We start from the raw sequence: 15,214 nt of genomic DNA on the forward strand, positions 1-15,214 counted from the left end.
TTCTCAGTACGCACAGTCGCGGACAGAATGTTAAGGTCCATGAAATCTAAGAAAAAGCTAAATATCTCCGCAACCTCACAACACAATCTGGTATTTGCATTTTGGACCTCGACTAGAATATGCTAACAAAGTTGTCGTGGGCAATTTTACTGGTTACTGCAACAGGCTGCTCGGGAATTGAACGTTTTCGGAGATCCCGTGGTCCATTTTATTCTGTCCGCGACTGTACGTTCATATACAGCCATGAGCGCAGTACTTTAGCAAATAGCTACGTAGGTAAGTGAAACCACTGCGCTGTATTTGTCGGAAGTGTAACATTAATTGCCATGTTTATAAGATTTCTCGGTAATGCCAACAATATGAAGCTCTGAAGATGTTTTCCGGGAAGAGAATTTGTGTTTATGTTAAATGTTCCCCGCACATTTCCTGCCTTTTCTCGATAATAATTATTTTTTAGCGCACACCGAGTTTATTTAAACAGAAGTAATGCGCATAAGACGCTGGTTATGTACCCGCAGCGTTAAGAATCGTGGAACAACCAACATGTACGGTTGATAGGTAAGAAAACTGCCTTCAGAGTCTTATATGATCCGGTAGAGAGTTTCATATATCTATGCTGTTTGTACACCATCTCACTTGTGCGGGTGATACTTCTGGAAAAGAAAGCGTGTACTGACCTTCCAAGTTACGCGAAGGCTAGATGCGTTGAGCGGAATGACTTTCAGATCAATCGGCTTCGTGGATGGTGCTGTAGGAAATGAAACGGGTAAGCAATAATGTCAGAGACGGTGTTCCAATTGAAAGGCTTTGTTTCTTTTTGTTCATAAAAACGCGAGAAAAGGCAAGAAGAGGTTCAAGAAACTTAGTTCAAGATCTGCACAGGCTTTTATTTGAACATTTGGACACAAGGAGCACTTAAAACGGCACTACGGTCGGTCGCAGTCAATTAAAAGGATTACTAATTGTGGAGTGTTTGAAAGACAGTGCTGTTAATATAATTATAACTAGTTCAAAAAAATAGGAGCACCAGAGTGGTATGCACATTTACACACACAATTCTGTTCTTATGCTAGTAAATACACTCATGTAACTTGCACACATTGCCTTTGGTTGCCATAGGCAGATTTTTGACTGCCCGCCTATGCTGTATTGAGAATGGGGAACTACCTAAACTAAAAAACGGAGTAACTGAAGAGGAAATGAAAATAAATTAGCAAACTAACCAAGAATAACATGTAAAAGAACTATGTCCCTGGCGAACGAATCTCTTTCGTTCTGTATTAGAAAGAGACAATGAAATGGCAAACCGAAACAAAAGAGCCCATTACGGTATTTGCTCCACCATATTAAAACGCATCTGACGACACCCCGCAAGTTTAATGGATGGAAGATTCCCCTTTTATTGGCCGAACATTGTCCGGATAATTACCTTCGGTGTCGGTGGTAAAGAAGAGAGGCTCGCTGGGAGTGCCCGTACCAATACCGTTGACAGCGACCACTTCGACTCTGTACGCAGAGTTTGGGCTCAGGCTGTCCAGTGTCATTTCTAGCTGGGTTCCAGGAATAGGTATCACACGTGAAGTGCCGTCTTCATACCGAAAAGCAAGCGGGAGAAAAGCGCTTTCATTGTTACTGCGACCAGTGTGTTGCGTTTGCACTCTGCTTTGCGCCTTTTGTTAAATTATTTGTATTGCAGACAATATTAACAGTACCGGAGAGAGAGCTTCTAACGTCGCTCTGCTGGAGATGCGGAATAAAATAGTAGCTAAATTTAAATTTTGTTTTGCTGTTGTGTCTTTCTCTTCATATCAAGTGAAAAGCTGCGAAAGCAAACAAAATATGTATACAATAGAAACATGTGGTAGAAGTGTACACAGAAATATATGAGAGAAAAGCGAACATGCTGACCACAGTGACTCTGGTTGATCGAGAAAAATGAACGTATTTTGTCTCCGCAACGCAAGTAAGCAATTACATCGCTTGTCTGCCAAAGTGGATATGTGGGCACTCAACGCATAAAAAGACCACATTGTCTGCGCCAAAGTGCATTTCACAGAGCATAGGTACACAATTTTAGATTTGTTATGTTAAGACAAAGGTAACCAACGTTAAAAAATACGGTGCGCCGCTATATGGGTTATTTTCCATGGCAAATGCTTTCTAGATTTCAACACGCTTTTATTTCATTATGGAAAGCAACAAAAACACTGCGTCTTAGATTGCGTGCTCAAGCTTTGGACTTCTGTTAGCCAGTTTTACAACCAATGATAAAAGGTGGTATTGTTGCCAGAAGGAAACAGTAAAATTACCACACAACATTTTCGTATTAATTTTGATGACACGTTAACGACAGTGAGAATCACGGCGCGAGAGTTTGGTTTACATATTCAGATTTCAGACTGCCCGCTTAGCCAAAGGTGAGAAGTGCGTACCTCTTGAAGAGTGTATCTTGAGGTCATACTGCGTGATGGGTGAGTTTCCGTCGAAAGGTACGCTCCAACGTATAGAAACCGACCGACTGGCTAGATGGCTTACGTGGACGTTGGTCGGTGGAGAGGGCGCCTCTGCAAGTACATGGAATTTTAACCAAGTGCTTCGGTTTCCTTCCCACGCGATCGCTATTCTACGCAGGTAAGGGCTACAGTTTGGGTATAGGTGCAACTGAAGAATGAAACGAGGCGGCAGATTTGGTTAGCAAACAAGCAGTCTTCAGGAGTAATAAAAATAGGCAGGGAATGGGCTGTTCCAGGATCGTTTTTTTTTTTTCTAAGACCTCTTTTTTCGAATTTCATGCGCTTTGTCAATGGCTCTTTTGAAGTCGCTCCGTAATAATCATAAATGTCGTCCGCTGGGCGCAGCGCTTAATAAAAATACACAGAATCAGATAGAACTAATCGTTACAAAATGCGGCTCAGCGATCAATCAAATAACTTTCTCAAGTTCCTCATGTTAGCTTCAAGATTGTCTTGTTACTGCTTTGCATTTTCTACCATTTCAGGTAGCCATAACGGAAATGTAAACTAATCAGTTTTATAGACGAGCAGGATAACGTAGTGCTATTTGCAGATACCACGGCTGAAATTGTTGAAACTGCCTATATTATTCCTCTTCTTCCCGAGATTCTGCAAAACGCCTGTTTTCTAGGTTACATATTTGACTCTGCGGCGCATACACCATGCGTGGGCGCTTTACGTTCTGCGGCTACTATGCATAAATCTGTGCATACTGCCGTCACTGTGACGGTACCACAATGACGCCAGAAGCGGAGATTCGCGATCCCAGGTGGACCAGCACAGGTGATCATTGCTGCTAACGCACATTGAAGATATTTTCTGGCACAGTAGCTGGCTGTTCTCTGTAAACGTTGTGTCCCCACAGGTGGCTACGTGCTCAGTGCACGTAGAACGCAGCACAGAGCAGTGTTTGGGAGATGAAGCGAAGGCACCAGCCTTAAGAGCCCGACCTTCCCAAGGGGTAATAGCAATGGCGTGGAGGTGCACGTATATCTAACCTCAGCAGATGAACTGCCTTCCGTGCTGAGCGGGTGAACAAGCGAACGGCTGAACTGCTCATTACGGCTGCTTGTAGAATATGTATTAGGGGTGTGCAAATGTTTGAAACCTTCGAATAAAAAACAGAATAGTGTCATATTCGATTCTGTCTTCCAATCAAATAGTCAGTATTGGTAAATGCGAATAGTTTTCGAATACTTTTAGAAAACTTAAAAACGTCAACTGCACCCAAATAAACATAAAATTGCAGCAGAGCTACAGCAACTTTTCCCCCGTGCTGGCATTGTATAGAAATAAAACATCAGGGACTTGCGTAGTAGAACCGGATACACCACTTAATTAGCTATACTTTACAGTTTGTACAGCAATCATTCGCATTCTCTGAAGAACCCTGGGTGTGCGAAGAAACTACTTGTTTGCTGCAAACACCCAATTTGGGCTTTTTATAAGCAACGCTTCATAACGTACTATGTAATGACAGAAAATTACTAACTTTAACAATACCGGGATGTTAAAATCCTTTTGTATTAATTGTGATAAAAGCTGTTCCTTATTCGAAAACTATTCGAAACGTATTCGATATCTGCTACGATTTGGTTCGCTTCTGGAACTATTCAGTTCGTATTCGACTCGGTCTCAATAATCTCTTTTCGCACACCCCTAGTATTTACAGTAGCTATTACGAATGAAAATTTTCGTGCTATCCTTTCGTAAGAGTACACTAGGAGTACAGGGTCATCCGTTTACCTTGTACGGTGAGCTTGATGAACATTTCGTCCTTGCCATGGCTGTTGGCAACCTTGCAGGCGTAAGTTCCAGTGTCGTTTGTCCTGACGTCACGGAGCAGTAGCTGAGACGCCATGCCGTCCTCCCGTTCGTGATCGTTGACTGTGTACCTGCGCTTTGTGAAGGCGGATTGGCAAGAAACTCAGCGCTGATACAAACTAATGAAAAGACGGAAAACGTTTCTTATAGAAAGTTTCTTAGATAGTTTCTTATAGACCAGAAAGCTAATAATCTTTATGGATGCGTAAGTTTGTTCGCGATATCTTTGCGTATTTTTGTCGCATTCCTTCCCAAGTCTCTTTGCATGTTGATCCGTTTAAGCGCTAATCTTATCATTATTACGTAACAAATGTAACTAATAAGAAGGACAAAATTCAATCATTATTTTTGTGGTATTGCAAGCTAGCCATATATATGAATATAATATGAAGATTCACACCTCCCTAGGTGACTTGCTCTGCTACAAGGACGAGTCAGAAGAGCGCAACAGTTTAAATCAGCGGTCACCTTGTGTACAAATTTAAACTGAGGTAAAGATGAAAAACGGTTCTGCAAATATATCCAGGACGTAGAGTGCGCCTCAATATCTTGGCCGTGTTAGCTTCGGCATGTAGTGTTTATAACAGCTTTACCGGTCCGACACCCTCAGCTTCGCAGCGTTCTTGATTAATGACATAAGCACGCGAACAACCCAGTCTCTGCTAAATGAGCCACCGTGTCTGAACGTCGGTACCCCGCAGGAGTTCTGAAAAGCGAGAGCGGCGGCGCTAATTACCTCGGGTGTCTGTCCATGTCAAGGAGCACGTTGTCACGGTACCACGTGATGGTGAGTGGAGGGTCGCCAATGGAGTCGCACTGCAGGTGCACTTTGTCTCCCTTACGGGATGTCACCGACATTGAGCTGGTGATAAAGGTGGCAGGGACTGGCGTTCCAAACAGGAGTGAAAAGGAGAGAAAGATCATTTGTGGCGGTGGAGTAATCAACGGCGTTTTATTAACCTGCATGAAAGTTAGCGCTAGCATTTAATATGGTGCAGAGATGCGTCGGAAACTGCGTCGGCCAAAAAGAAAGGGGGGAGGGGGTTGCAGCCCATCATAAAAAAAACTGCGGCAAAAAGGATTTCTTTATATATTATAGCCGGGAACAAGAGCACAAGAAAAAATAAATACTAGTTACCTAAATTCAGTGGTTTTACGTGCCTATAACCACGACCCCTTTATGACACACGCTGTAGCGGGGTAGTTCGGATTAATTCTGAACAGCTGGTTTTCTTTAACGTTCACCTCAATGACAGGAAGACATATGGTGCGTAATGGTTTCTACCCTTGTATGAGCTTCATTGCGAAGGTACTTAAGCACTTTCTTTCTATTTGTGTTCTTGAGTGACGAACTTATTCAGTCTTCGGATTCCTTTGTTTGCGCGTTGAGAAGTATGTGAACTATCCGCAGTCTGCTAAGCATTTTTATTTGATGCAATGATGACATCTAAAGTTTAGGGTATGCATGTTAAACGGTGCAGGCATTCGCAGAATATTTTTTATGGCTCACAGATTACTTGCTTCCTCCGAAATCCGTTAAAACACACAGGTAGCACGCATGGCTGCAATTGTAGCGCTCTTTCAAATCAAATATACTTGTGAAGGCAAGTTCAATAAAAATAAAGCCACTAGGCAGAAGTTCATAAAATGCGTATAATTTCCATCTGTCCTATTCGGACAACAAACCCGCTTACGGCATTCCTGCAGACTCTAATACTCTGATTTCCTTCGGGTATTCTTTGTACGAAGCTGCTACATCTAATGCTCTTGTGTGCCTCACCGGAAACTGTTAGCTTGGCCTCGTGCGTGAGCTCTGGCCCCACGCCATTGGTGGCTTGGCAGAGGTAGACGCCAGCGTCAGAAGCGTCCACGTGTTGCAGGACAAGGGAGCCGTTTTCCAGCACTTGCAGTTTGGCGTTGCTCCGTATGGTCACAAAACCACTGGAGACCCCTCCTAGGTAAAAAAAGCAAGGCAGCAATTTCTGCAACTGCCCCGAGCACGGCAAGTTGATGTTTGAGTACGCGACCGCGTGAGCGTGTTTTGCGCGCATGGTCGGTGTGCCAACCGAATTGCACATTGGCTTAGCGCTTACCGCATTCCATCAGTCCAGGAGCGCTGGGGGCGCGGGGCTCGTCTACATTTAGGGAAAATATTTCTTCTACCGCACAAACGTAGAGAATTCCAAAAAATCTTACAAAATACACAGGATATGACTGCCCTCGTTTATTCCTCACTTGTCAGATCACCTCTATTCCTTGTTTGTTATTACGTATATGACGCTCTGTCACGCAGTAGTTCTGGAGCCTGTGAAGTAGATCGATAAATAAATCAATAAATGAAGGAGTAAATAAATAAATAAATAAATAAATAAATATATAAATAAACCTTCACATCTTCTCTGGAGTGCGGTAATACAGGCACGAAGGGTTAGGCATGAAAAAGCAAGGAAATGCTTTAAACCAATGCTGCGTGTAGGATCTCGAGGCTAACGTAGTTTTTTTTTTTCTATAATCGGTGTTTTAGCAGTGGACGATTTATCCTTCGCTAGTTCACGACCTCGCATGTACGCTGACGACGCGGCGTATTGTAACGCGACCGATTGTTTGCGCGGAGTTATACGGGGGCGGGGAGGAGGTGGGGGGGGCAGTACTTTCCATGTCAGCGTGCGAAAGCAGCTGGCCTAGCAGCGCAGGCAGGAGGAGGCAGCTAAGCGGACAGCGCCGCTCTCATGCAAACGCGCGCTCCCGCCCGCTCGATAAAAATGAGAGAGTGGGCGGGATGAAAATGGGGAAAGAACAAAAGGGAGAATGGGGCGTCGCCCTGAGCGAGGAAGGCTAGGGAACTTCACAACTCTCTCCCGCCTCGGGTGCGTCCCGTCGTGGGCACGGGGGAATGATGCCGACTGCAAATGCGCACTACAACACATATGACCAGATAAGCGCATCCTTAGAAGTTACCGTGGGTGAAAGAATTCGACAGCAGTTATCGCTTTCACATCTCACGGGTGAGAAAGTTTAAGGAACAAATTACAAGCATATTGTCTGATATTGCAACACACGCACGCTGTTTACGCAATATACGATGCAACAGCCTCCATTACTACTACTTAGAGTGCGGACGTGGGGCTTTTGTATGCATTTGCGTCTTCCGCCTGAGGCGCCGCTGGTTCGGGAGTGATCTTATTCCTTAGCGCGTGCTACCAAATAAGGAAGCCCCACAAGGTTGCTCTTCTGGCCCCGAAATAAAGCTGGAGCAATGAATGACTGCTCACACACGACAGCAAAAGCCCGCCTGCATATCGCTTTACCTAGTGACAGCAGAAGCCCAAATAGCATCTGCAATGCTGCTCTGATAAGGTGGAATTTCTCAAAACATCGAAAGGAAAAAGGCACGCACAGCAGTAAGGTGCCTGTTCGGAAGCGCATATTCAGAAGCATCTGACGCAGTCTGTTTCGAACGGGGTTTTTTTCTGCGCTACACGGTACGTGTGGCACACCACTCGAAGAACACGAAGTTCTCAAACATGCACAACTTCGATGGCTATGGCCACAGATCTTAGAGTTGCATCTCTCGAAAGTGGTGTTAGGCACGGGATTTGATCAAGTGAATGTGACTTCAGTATTTCTCCGCTTCAATTCTATATCTACGACCGCGGCCTGATGGAAGCCGTCGTCGAGTTTTTGGACTCATTTCTCCTTAGACGCAGGACGTCGGCTGACCTCGCACGAAACCTTGTCGAACAGACATTTAGGTGCAAAGACCACATTTATAGCAAAGTTTACTGGGAAGCCCACAAGCTGTTACCTGTTGACATCTTCCAGCGGATCACTGGCGTCGGGAAGCCGTCAGCCTGGCAGTCGAATCGCATGGTGCTTCCCTTGAGGGCGTTGGTGCTCGATGGTGTATACACCCACTTGGGGGCAACTGCATAAGCAAAAGAATTCAAAGGCAAATGTGAAAGACGTATATTTAAAGCTCCCCAATTGCAGACGCATGTTTAAGCTACCATAACAGTAGCCGCAAAAATATATATTCTTGTTTAAAAGCACTGCCCTCATTTAAAGCTACCTCCTGTAACACTTTTCTTAGTGGTAATGGTGGGGTTGGTGATGATGATGATGCAGATGATGATGATGGCCGACGCAATACGCGTGAGAAAGCTGTCTCACTCACCCTGCACCACTAGCTGAGCGGAGGCGTTTGTGCGAGCGTACGGGTTGCTAGCGACGCAGGTGTAGGAGCCGTTGTGTTCTTCGGCAATGCTCTCGAAGTAGAGAACTGAGAGAAACTCGTTCATAAGCTGCGGCTTGACGTCTAGCAGGCCAGGCTGCAGGGGGTGGCCGTCCTTGAGCCACCATAGTGACACCGGTCGGTCGCCCGAAGACACGAAGCAGTGGGCACTCGCACGCTCCCCCTCACGCACCGAGGCAGGGAACGAGAATGGGGCGATTGTAGGGGGCACTGCGAAGGCACACAGATGGAGAAGCCAGTGTGTACACGAGACGGGCTAAAAAACTAGCAGTTCCGCCCGAAAGGCGAAGTACCGATTGCGATATCAAATTAGTAGATAGCTGTACAAAGTAATGATATTAGTTTTATCGGCGGTATAAGCTTCTAAACATTCCCTTACTAACTGTATTAACAATGATAAAATATGCAAGCGTGACTCAACGAGCACGTAGAAAGAAACAGACACACAGAGACCGCGCTGTCTTTGTTCGTCTGCTTCTTTCTACATCCTTCTTCAGTCGCGCTTATACATTCTATCGTGCATTCAACCAACTAGCCCGTCAACATGTTTTAACTAAATTAACCAGCACAGTGTCCCGCGCGCCCACGTAAGCATGAACACACATCGCTCGATGACAGCGAAAACTGTCTGGAAAACCCTGGAGTTAGGAATCGCGGCAGCAGCAACCGAATTAACCTTCATGCATCTTTCGCTTCAACGCGAATGAAATGTAGAAAGCGCAGCGCATACGAAGCTACCGGTACTACGCGAACTTTGCACACAACGTAGATCGCGTTGAATATGAGCCCGCGCTATCGCGCACTTTGGCCACGTGACAAATCGCTGGCAACGCGACCCTATGGCATCCGCCAAAGGCGTCTACTACGGCGTCCACTATTCGCGTGGTCAACGCAGTAGTAGACGCCGCGGTTGTCTCCTCTCTGTACCGAGCGGCGGACGAGGAGTACATCGAGGCACCCTAGCAGCTGACGGAGAAGGCCCCTCCTGTCTCGCCTCGCCCCCTGCATTGCGCGCCACATGAGAGGACACGCATCTGGGCGGCGTTCCTTGCTCGCGCACGCGAGATTGAGCGTGATGAAACTCACGGCGACGGCGACGGCAGAAATGGGGCTGGAGTGGCCCTATATTTACTATCGCAATAAAACATCGTTTATTTGATTGCTGACAGCAGCATAGTATATTGCTCAGCTCAAAACTCTATAGCGTGTACTGCGTGTGAGCACGTTTGGTGCATTATAGGAGTATTATAATGCTCATTAAATAGTTTTTGTATGTGGCGCATTCTCCTTCGTCTGGTGATTTGCGTTCTATCGAGGAGCGGAAAATAGCTCAAGGTGTCCGGCGCCTCACTTTTTGTCTCGCCCTCAGTGCAATACGCTAGCGTTTACATTTAACCGTCTCGGACTGCCCTCTCTTGTAACAGTGTTGAGCATTGCATTCCTGTAGCGAAAGGAAGAATTACCACAATCTACATGGGTATGATAGGCTATAGATGCTAGGTTACTGCGCCACTTGTGGCGTTCATTAAACCTCGCTACAAAGCAGCTCTGCAAACCTGAATACTAAAAATACAAGGCGATTCGTTGTTTCTGGTTTCCTACAAGACGAAATCGGTATTTCTATATAAAAAAATGTGTGCATGTGCTCGTGCACCAGTATCTCTGTCTTACCTCGGATGTTTTTATGAGCCTCCTGAGACAGGCATTGCCTATACATTGCACATTTAACGTATTTCTCTTTTGTCGATTATCCTACAGTTTGAGATCTCACTTATTTACGCTCTTGCTCTATAAGGATGCTTTTCATCTCATTATATGCACTGCAGGAAGTATGTGAGACTCAAATGGTTACATGCGCGTCCGCAATGACTACATTAGGGCAAACCAGCTCAAATACTTTTTAGAGATGCGGTATGTAGCGCGTTCTTTCTTCTTGAGCTTTCAACATGATATTCCTGGTTCACTACAAATATGCGCAATTTTGCTCAATATTGCGAGTAAGGATTGGGCTGCTTGAACGCCAGTGAATATCGCCCTTAGGCCGTAATATAGGCAGCTTAGCAGGTTTTACGATCAGTCTTTTGTCCAAGTACCAACTACGAAGTCAACAACTTCCCGTTATTCTGCATAGCGCATCAGCGCATCGTCTGAGCAAATAAGAAGAGGCTGCATCACGTGGCCTTACCAGCAACGTGGAGGTTCACTTGGGCCTCTGCTGTGCGACCATCGGGACTAGTGGCCGAGCAAACTACGACACCATCGTCAGTTTTTCGGTCGACGTCGTGGATCGTTAAACGCCCATGGGTGTTCATCCGGTACCGCTGGCCGTCGACCAGGGTTCGATTCGCTGCAAAAAAAAGTAAAGAAATGAGTAAGTCAGGTGTTAACGCAAATTTTTTTTTTATCGGGCTCCGTCTATTTTCGGGGTGGTAAGTCTTACAGCACCGCTAGGAAGGCGTCGATGCAAAGGGCGCGTGCTCTCACGTAAATGAGTTGCGAGGCGCGTTCATCACCGAACTTCATTTATTAGGACGCATGTGTTCCCACGCGAGACATTTTGGGGGCTCTGAGCATTTACGTGCGGGGACAGAGCCGGTGGAGCTGCTCTCGGGAAGCACCACCACCCTGTTCTCTCGCCACCTTCTTCGTCTATGACGGCTGCGGGAGAGGAGGATTGTAGTCGTCTTCTGCGCCGGCACTGAGGCCGAAGCGGACTGCACATATTGGAAGTGTGGGCGTGCATGTATAGCCATCTATATATGCGGCATCTACATTTGCGCAGGTTAATTAATGGTTACGTTCACTAAGCAAGTGCGCTGCGAAACAGGAAGTGCTTTCTAATGGACTCTCGACATCAAATATACGCCGCGAAGCATACCATTACGTTCGAAAAGCGAAGAGCTTCCTAGAAACTTATGGCACATTAGTTTTCAATGTTTTTTTGTTCTCCGCGCTTCCGTCAAATCCAGACTATAAATTAGGCATTGCCGTAGAACACTGTGACATTGGGCTTTATGTCGCAGTGTCCCATAAAACGCGAGCATGAGACCTCGATGTTGTATGTGTTGCCTGAAATGTGTCTATATTGCCGGCCAGTTTCGTATATCTTCTGGTGCTGCTGGCGAGTTCATCTAGGACAATGTCATTATGTCAAATTGCGCTGATTACATTGTACTTGCTATCGCTCACTTTGCGTCAGTAACTTGACACAGGCCCGATTTACGAACTCCAGTTCTCCTTTTGCTGTTGTTGTTACTGCCGTCCACGAGCTTGATTTTGTTAAGCTTTTGTTCCGCTATTTCTTTATGGTGTCCTCGTATTTCACAGTTAGAAAAAAAATTTTGAGCGCTGTTGTTTTAGGAATCACAAATTGGCCAAGACTGAGCGTCATTATGCCACTGCCACGTGCGTTTTTGAGACCAAACAAGGGAGAAAGGTGCATTTCCACTAGCTGCGGTGGAGCACGGAAAGTGCTATAGTGCTACCAACACGATATAAAAGATGACGCTGACAAGCAGCGTCATTGTGCTTATAAAGCTACTAAAATGATTGGCTAATATGTACTAGCATTTGACAAAATTCGCTCACTTTCAACATACCAACGACTGAAATATTACTGATTGATTGCCTGATTGCGGTGAACTTCTGAAATTCACATTTCACATTTACATCTGAGCTCTGAGAAACGCCTTAGTCGACGGCATCGGACAATGTTGACATCGAACATGTCACTCCCCCAGTAATTGACAGACTTCAGACAAAATGACGTCTATGCCTCGGAGTGCACTCGCCACAGCCGAGAAGCATACCCGCGATATACCCGCAAGAAGACGGCCAGAAGCACCGAGAAATCGAAATATCAAACGCACATCGCCATTCGTTACTTCTTTGGGGGGAGGGTGGAGGGGCAACCTGTGCGGCCACCTAACTGAACGCTGTGCCGCACTCACCGTGGGCGCCCTTGTACCACGTGAAGGAGGCGAACGGGTGTCCCTTGACGGGGCACGCGAGGCTCAGCGTCTCGCCCGACAGCACGGTGAGGTTGCGCGGCGGGAGCGGCGTGGGCGGCCCGAGCACGTTCAGCCAGGCCGCGTGGGCGACGCGGCCGGCCTCGTTCTCGGCCTGGCAGGCGTACTCCCCGCCGTGCGTCACGTTGGCCGACGTCAGGTTGACGAAGCTGTGCACCACGTGGTCCTCGGTGACGAAATCTCCTCGTAGCACGCGCCGCGAGGACGGCACGGGCCCGCCGTCCAATGTCCACGTCACACGAGGCATGGGGTGACCGCGCGCGGCGCACTTGAGTGACACGAAGCTGCCCGGGTACGTGTTCTGCTCGGTGAAGGTCACTGTCAGCTCGGGCTTGGTAACTGAGCACGCACAAAGAAATAATTGGGCGCTCTGTTACGTAACCGTCAATCACAGAATGATCTCGATCGAGTGATGAATACTCTTGCGCGTGTACTTTCACCTCTCGGGTACAACGCCTTTAAATACGAAAGCAAAGGCTAAGCATATTAGCTTTCTTAGTGCAATGTTGTTACGTTTCATACTTGACGCTAAAAGGAGCGGGTGCGTAGGAGGCAGTGTAATCAGTTTTGCAGCTTGTAGGGCAGTGTGGTTGCCCTGGAGAATAACCTTTAACCTGTACGCAACACATGTGCTTCACGCATGGCTCACGTAAGAGCCTTTGTTGATTAATCACCCCCAACACCTGCTTCCGCTCATTTCAACAAACGCAGCTTTATCGAGGCAACGCCTGCGTTAATTCTGAAGCCATCAGAACCTGCGCCTGCGTACGCGCGGTTTTCTGACGCAAATCAATTTAGACAGCGGACGCGACGAATTTTCGATGTCACACACTGGTCTGAACAAGCTATTCCATAGATGTCATATCGTGATGCCGCCTATAAGAGCCACAACTGGCTACCATTTTTAGCGTTCGTGACACCCGCTCTCACGTCCACGGAGAAGAAGAGGAAACAAGTAGCTTATGTTCGCGTTAGTGACACGCGCCCGCGGAGCCGTGATGGGAAATGTGAAAAATAACACGCGCTTGCCTTTTCTTGCGAAGCATTTCAAGCAACTTCATTTATCTGAACATAAATATGTTCTACAAGCTAATAAGAATATATTCACTAGCACGTATGGAGACACCGCTGCATGAATACATCCAAGTGCTGCGTACCCATGAGCAGGACGAATGCGGACGACTGGGCCGACTCCCTCGTGCTGTCGAGCAGGCACTGGTAGATGCCTTCCTGGCCGTCCTTGACGGATCCCAGCTGCAGCACCGAGGAGCCCAACAAGCGAACCCTGTCAGCAGCCGAGGGCTGGACGGGCACGAGGTTGCGGTACCAGCGAAGCTCCCGGGCGAGCACGCCGGCCCCGCCTCCCGTGGCGTTGCACGTCAGCGTCACAGACGCGCCCAGGGGAACTCGCTGAAATCGGGGCTGCACGCTTACGAGAGGTGCACCTGCACGTTGGCAATGAGAAGAAGAGAGAGTGAGAGAGAGCAAATGATAAATGAAAGGTAGGGAGGTTAACCAGGACTGAGCCCGGTTGGCTACCCTACACTGGGAAAAGGGAAAAGGGGACGGAAAGATTACAAGAAGAAGAGAAAGTCCACTGCGGATATCATTCGGTCACTCAGTCCGGATAACAGACGCCGACTCAATCCGATAGCTTTCAAATATCGCACCAGTGACCTTTTGTAGCTGCGATATGCGAGGCGGTGCTTAATGTAAGTAGCGTGAGGAAACAATTGCACGACATTTATATGTTCACGCGTAATATTTTTTTATAGATTTGTTTTTGCATATGGGTTGAAGGATAAACGACCGCGAATGTCTTTGCGCGCGGCTGCAACCAGGCAACGTCGGGCTCAGCAGACCACCGCGCAGAGAGCGTCACAAGCCGCGACTTGCCGCCGACGCCGGGTGAACAGCTCAGATGGTTCTCGCGAAAACGACGTGAAATGAGACTTCGCCGCGAAGGCCCTCTAGTGCGTGCTGCCGAAAATGAAGCTTATGGCGTCGCTCTTCGAGCTTACGCTGTTACTATGCTGCGTGTTGGCCGCAGGCCTGTGACGTTCTTCTTTTTAGAAGGTCCGATATTTTTTGAAGTTGCCTGTGGCAGATAGCAGAATTGTAACCTTTGGTTTAAATTACTCCATCAGGCGGCCGTTAGTTCTTCGAGAAATCAAAATGCACCACTAAATGATTAACCCAACTGCCCTAATTATTATCTTTAAATAATTGCTTTATGAAACATATTTATATCTACGAATTATAGCCGGTGAGTTCGCAAGGGGTGTCTTCTTGGAACCAATTCTTTGTACTGCACCAGGTTCGAGGTAATGATGTTCAATATGTCCGACGAAATGCATTGGCGTTCCACTTACTTCTTTTACGGAAACACTATTTTATGCTTTGAAGCGCAAACGTAGCTAGAACAGTAATGCATGTCGCCGGACACTTCGAAAATTAATATCGAAGTGGTGCAGTCCAGAGAATTCGTACCAAGAGCATGCGCCTTGCGAACTCACCGGATATAATTCGTAAATTTAAATATGTGCCTTAAAATTATTAAATAGAAATGAGTTAGGGTAATCATAATAATCGTTTAA

The 15,214-nt window shown here is 46.8% G+C and overlaps 1 protein-coding gene across 1 annotated transcript in view; it reads right to left on the minus strand.

Annotated features, from left to right (window-relative positions):
* Positions 1 to 15,214, minus strand: part of LOC135902939 (cell adhesion molecule Dscam2-like) — a 264,364-nt gene that overhangs the window by 12,983 nt on the left and 236,167 nt on the right. Inside the window, exons 6-16 of the mRNA XM_065433273.2 lie at positions 13,775 to 14,062; positions 12,540 to 12,956; positions 10,775 to 10,936; positions 8,512 to 8,799; positions 8,143 to 8,262; positions 6,118 to 6,291; positions 5,074 to 5,221; positions 4,260 to 4,408; positions 2,433 to 2,564; positions 1,430 to 1,588; positions 678 to 748 (exon numbers count right to left, since the gene is read on the minus strand). Of these exons, the coding sequence (XP_065289345.2) occupies positions 678 to 748; positions 1,430 to 1,588; positions 2,433 to 2,564; positions 4,260 to 4,408; positions 5,074 to 5,221; positions 6,118 to 6,291; positions 8,143 to 8,262; positions 8,512 to 8,799; positions 10,775 to 10,936; positions 12,540 to 12,956; positions 13,775 to 14,062 (2,108 nt within the window). The remainder of the gene's footprint in view (positions 1 to 677; positions 749 to 1,429; positions 1,589 to 2,432; positions 2,565 to 4,259; positions 4,409 to 5,073; positions 5,222 to 6,117; positions 6,292 to 8,142; positions 8,263 to 8,511; positions 8,800 to 10,774; positions 10,937 to 12,539; positions 12,957 to 13,774; positions 14,063 to 15,214) is intronic.

This window comes from Dermacentor albipictus, chromosome 3, assembly GCF_038994185.2.
Source record: "Dermacentor albipictus isolate Rhodes 1998 colony chromosome 3, USDA_Dalb.pri_finalv2, whole genome shotgun sequence".
NCBI lineage: Eukaryota > Metazoa > Arthropoda > Arachnida > Ixodida > Ixodidae > Dermacentor > Dermacentor albipictus.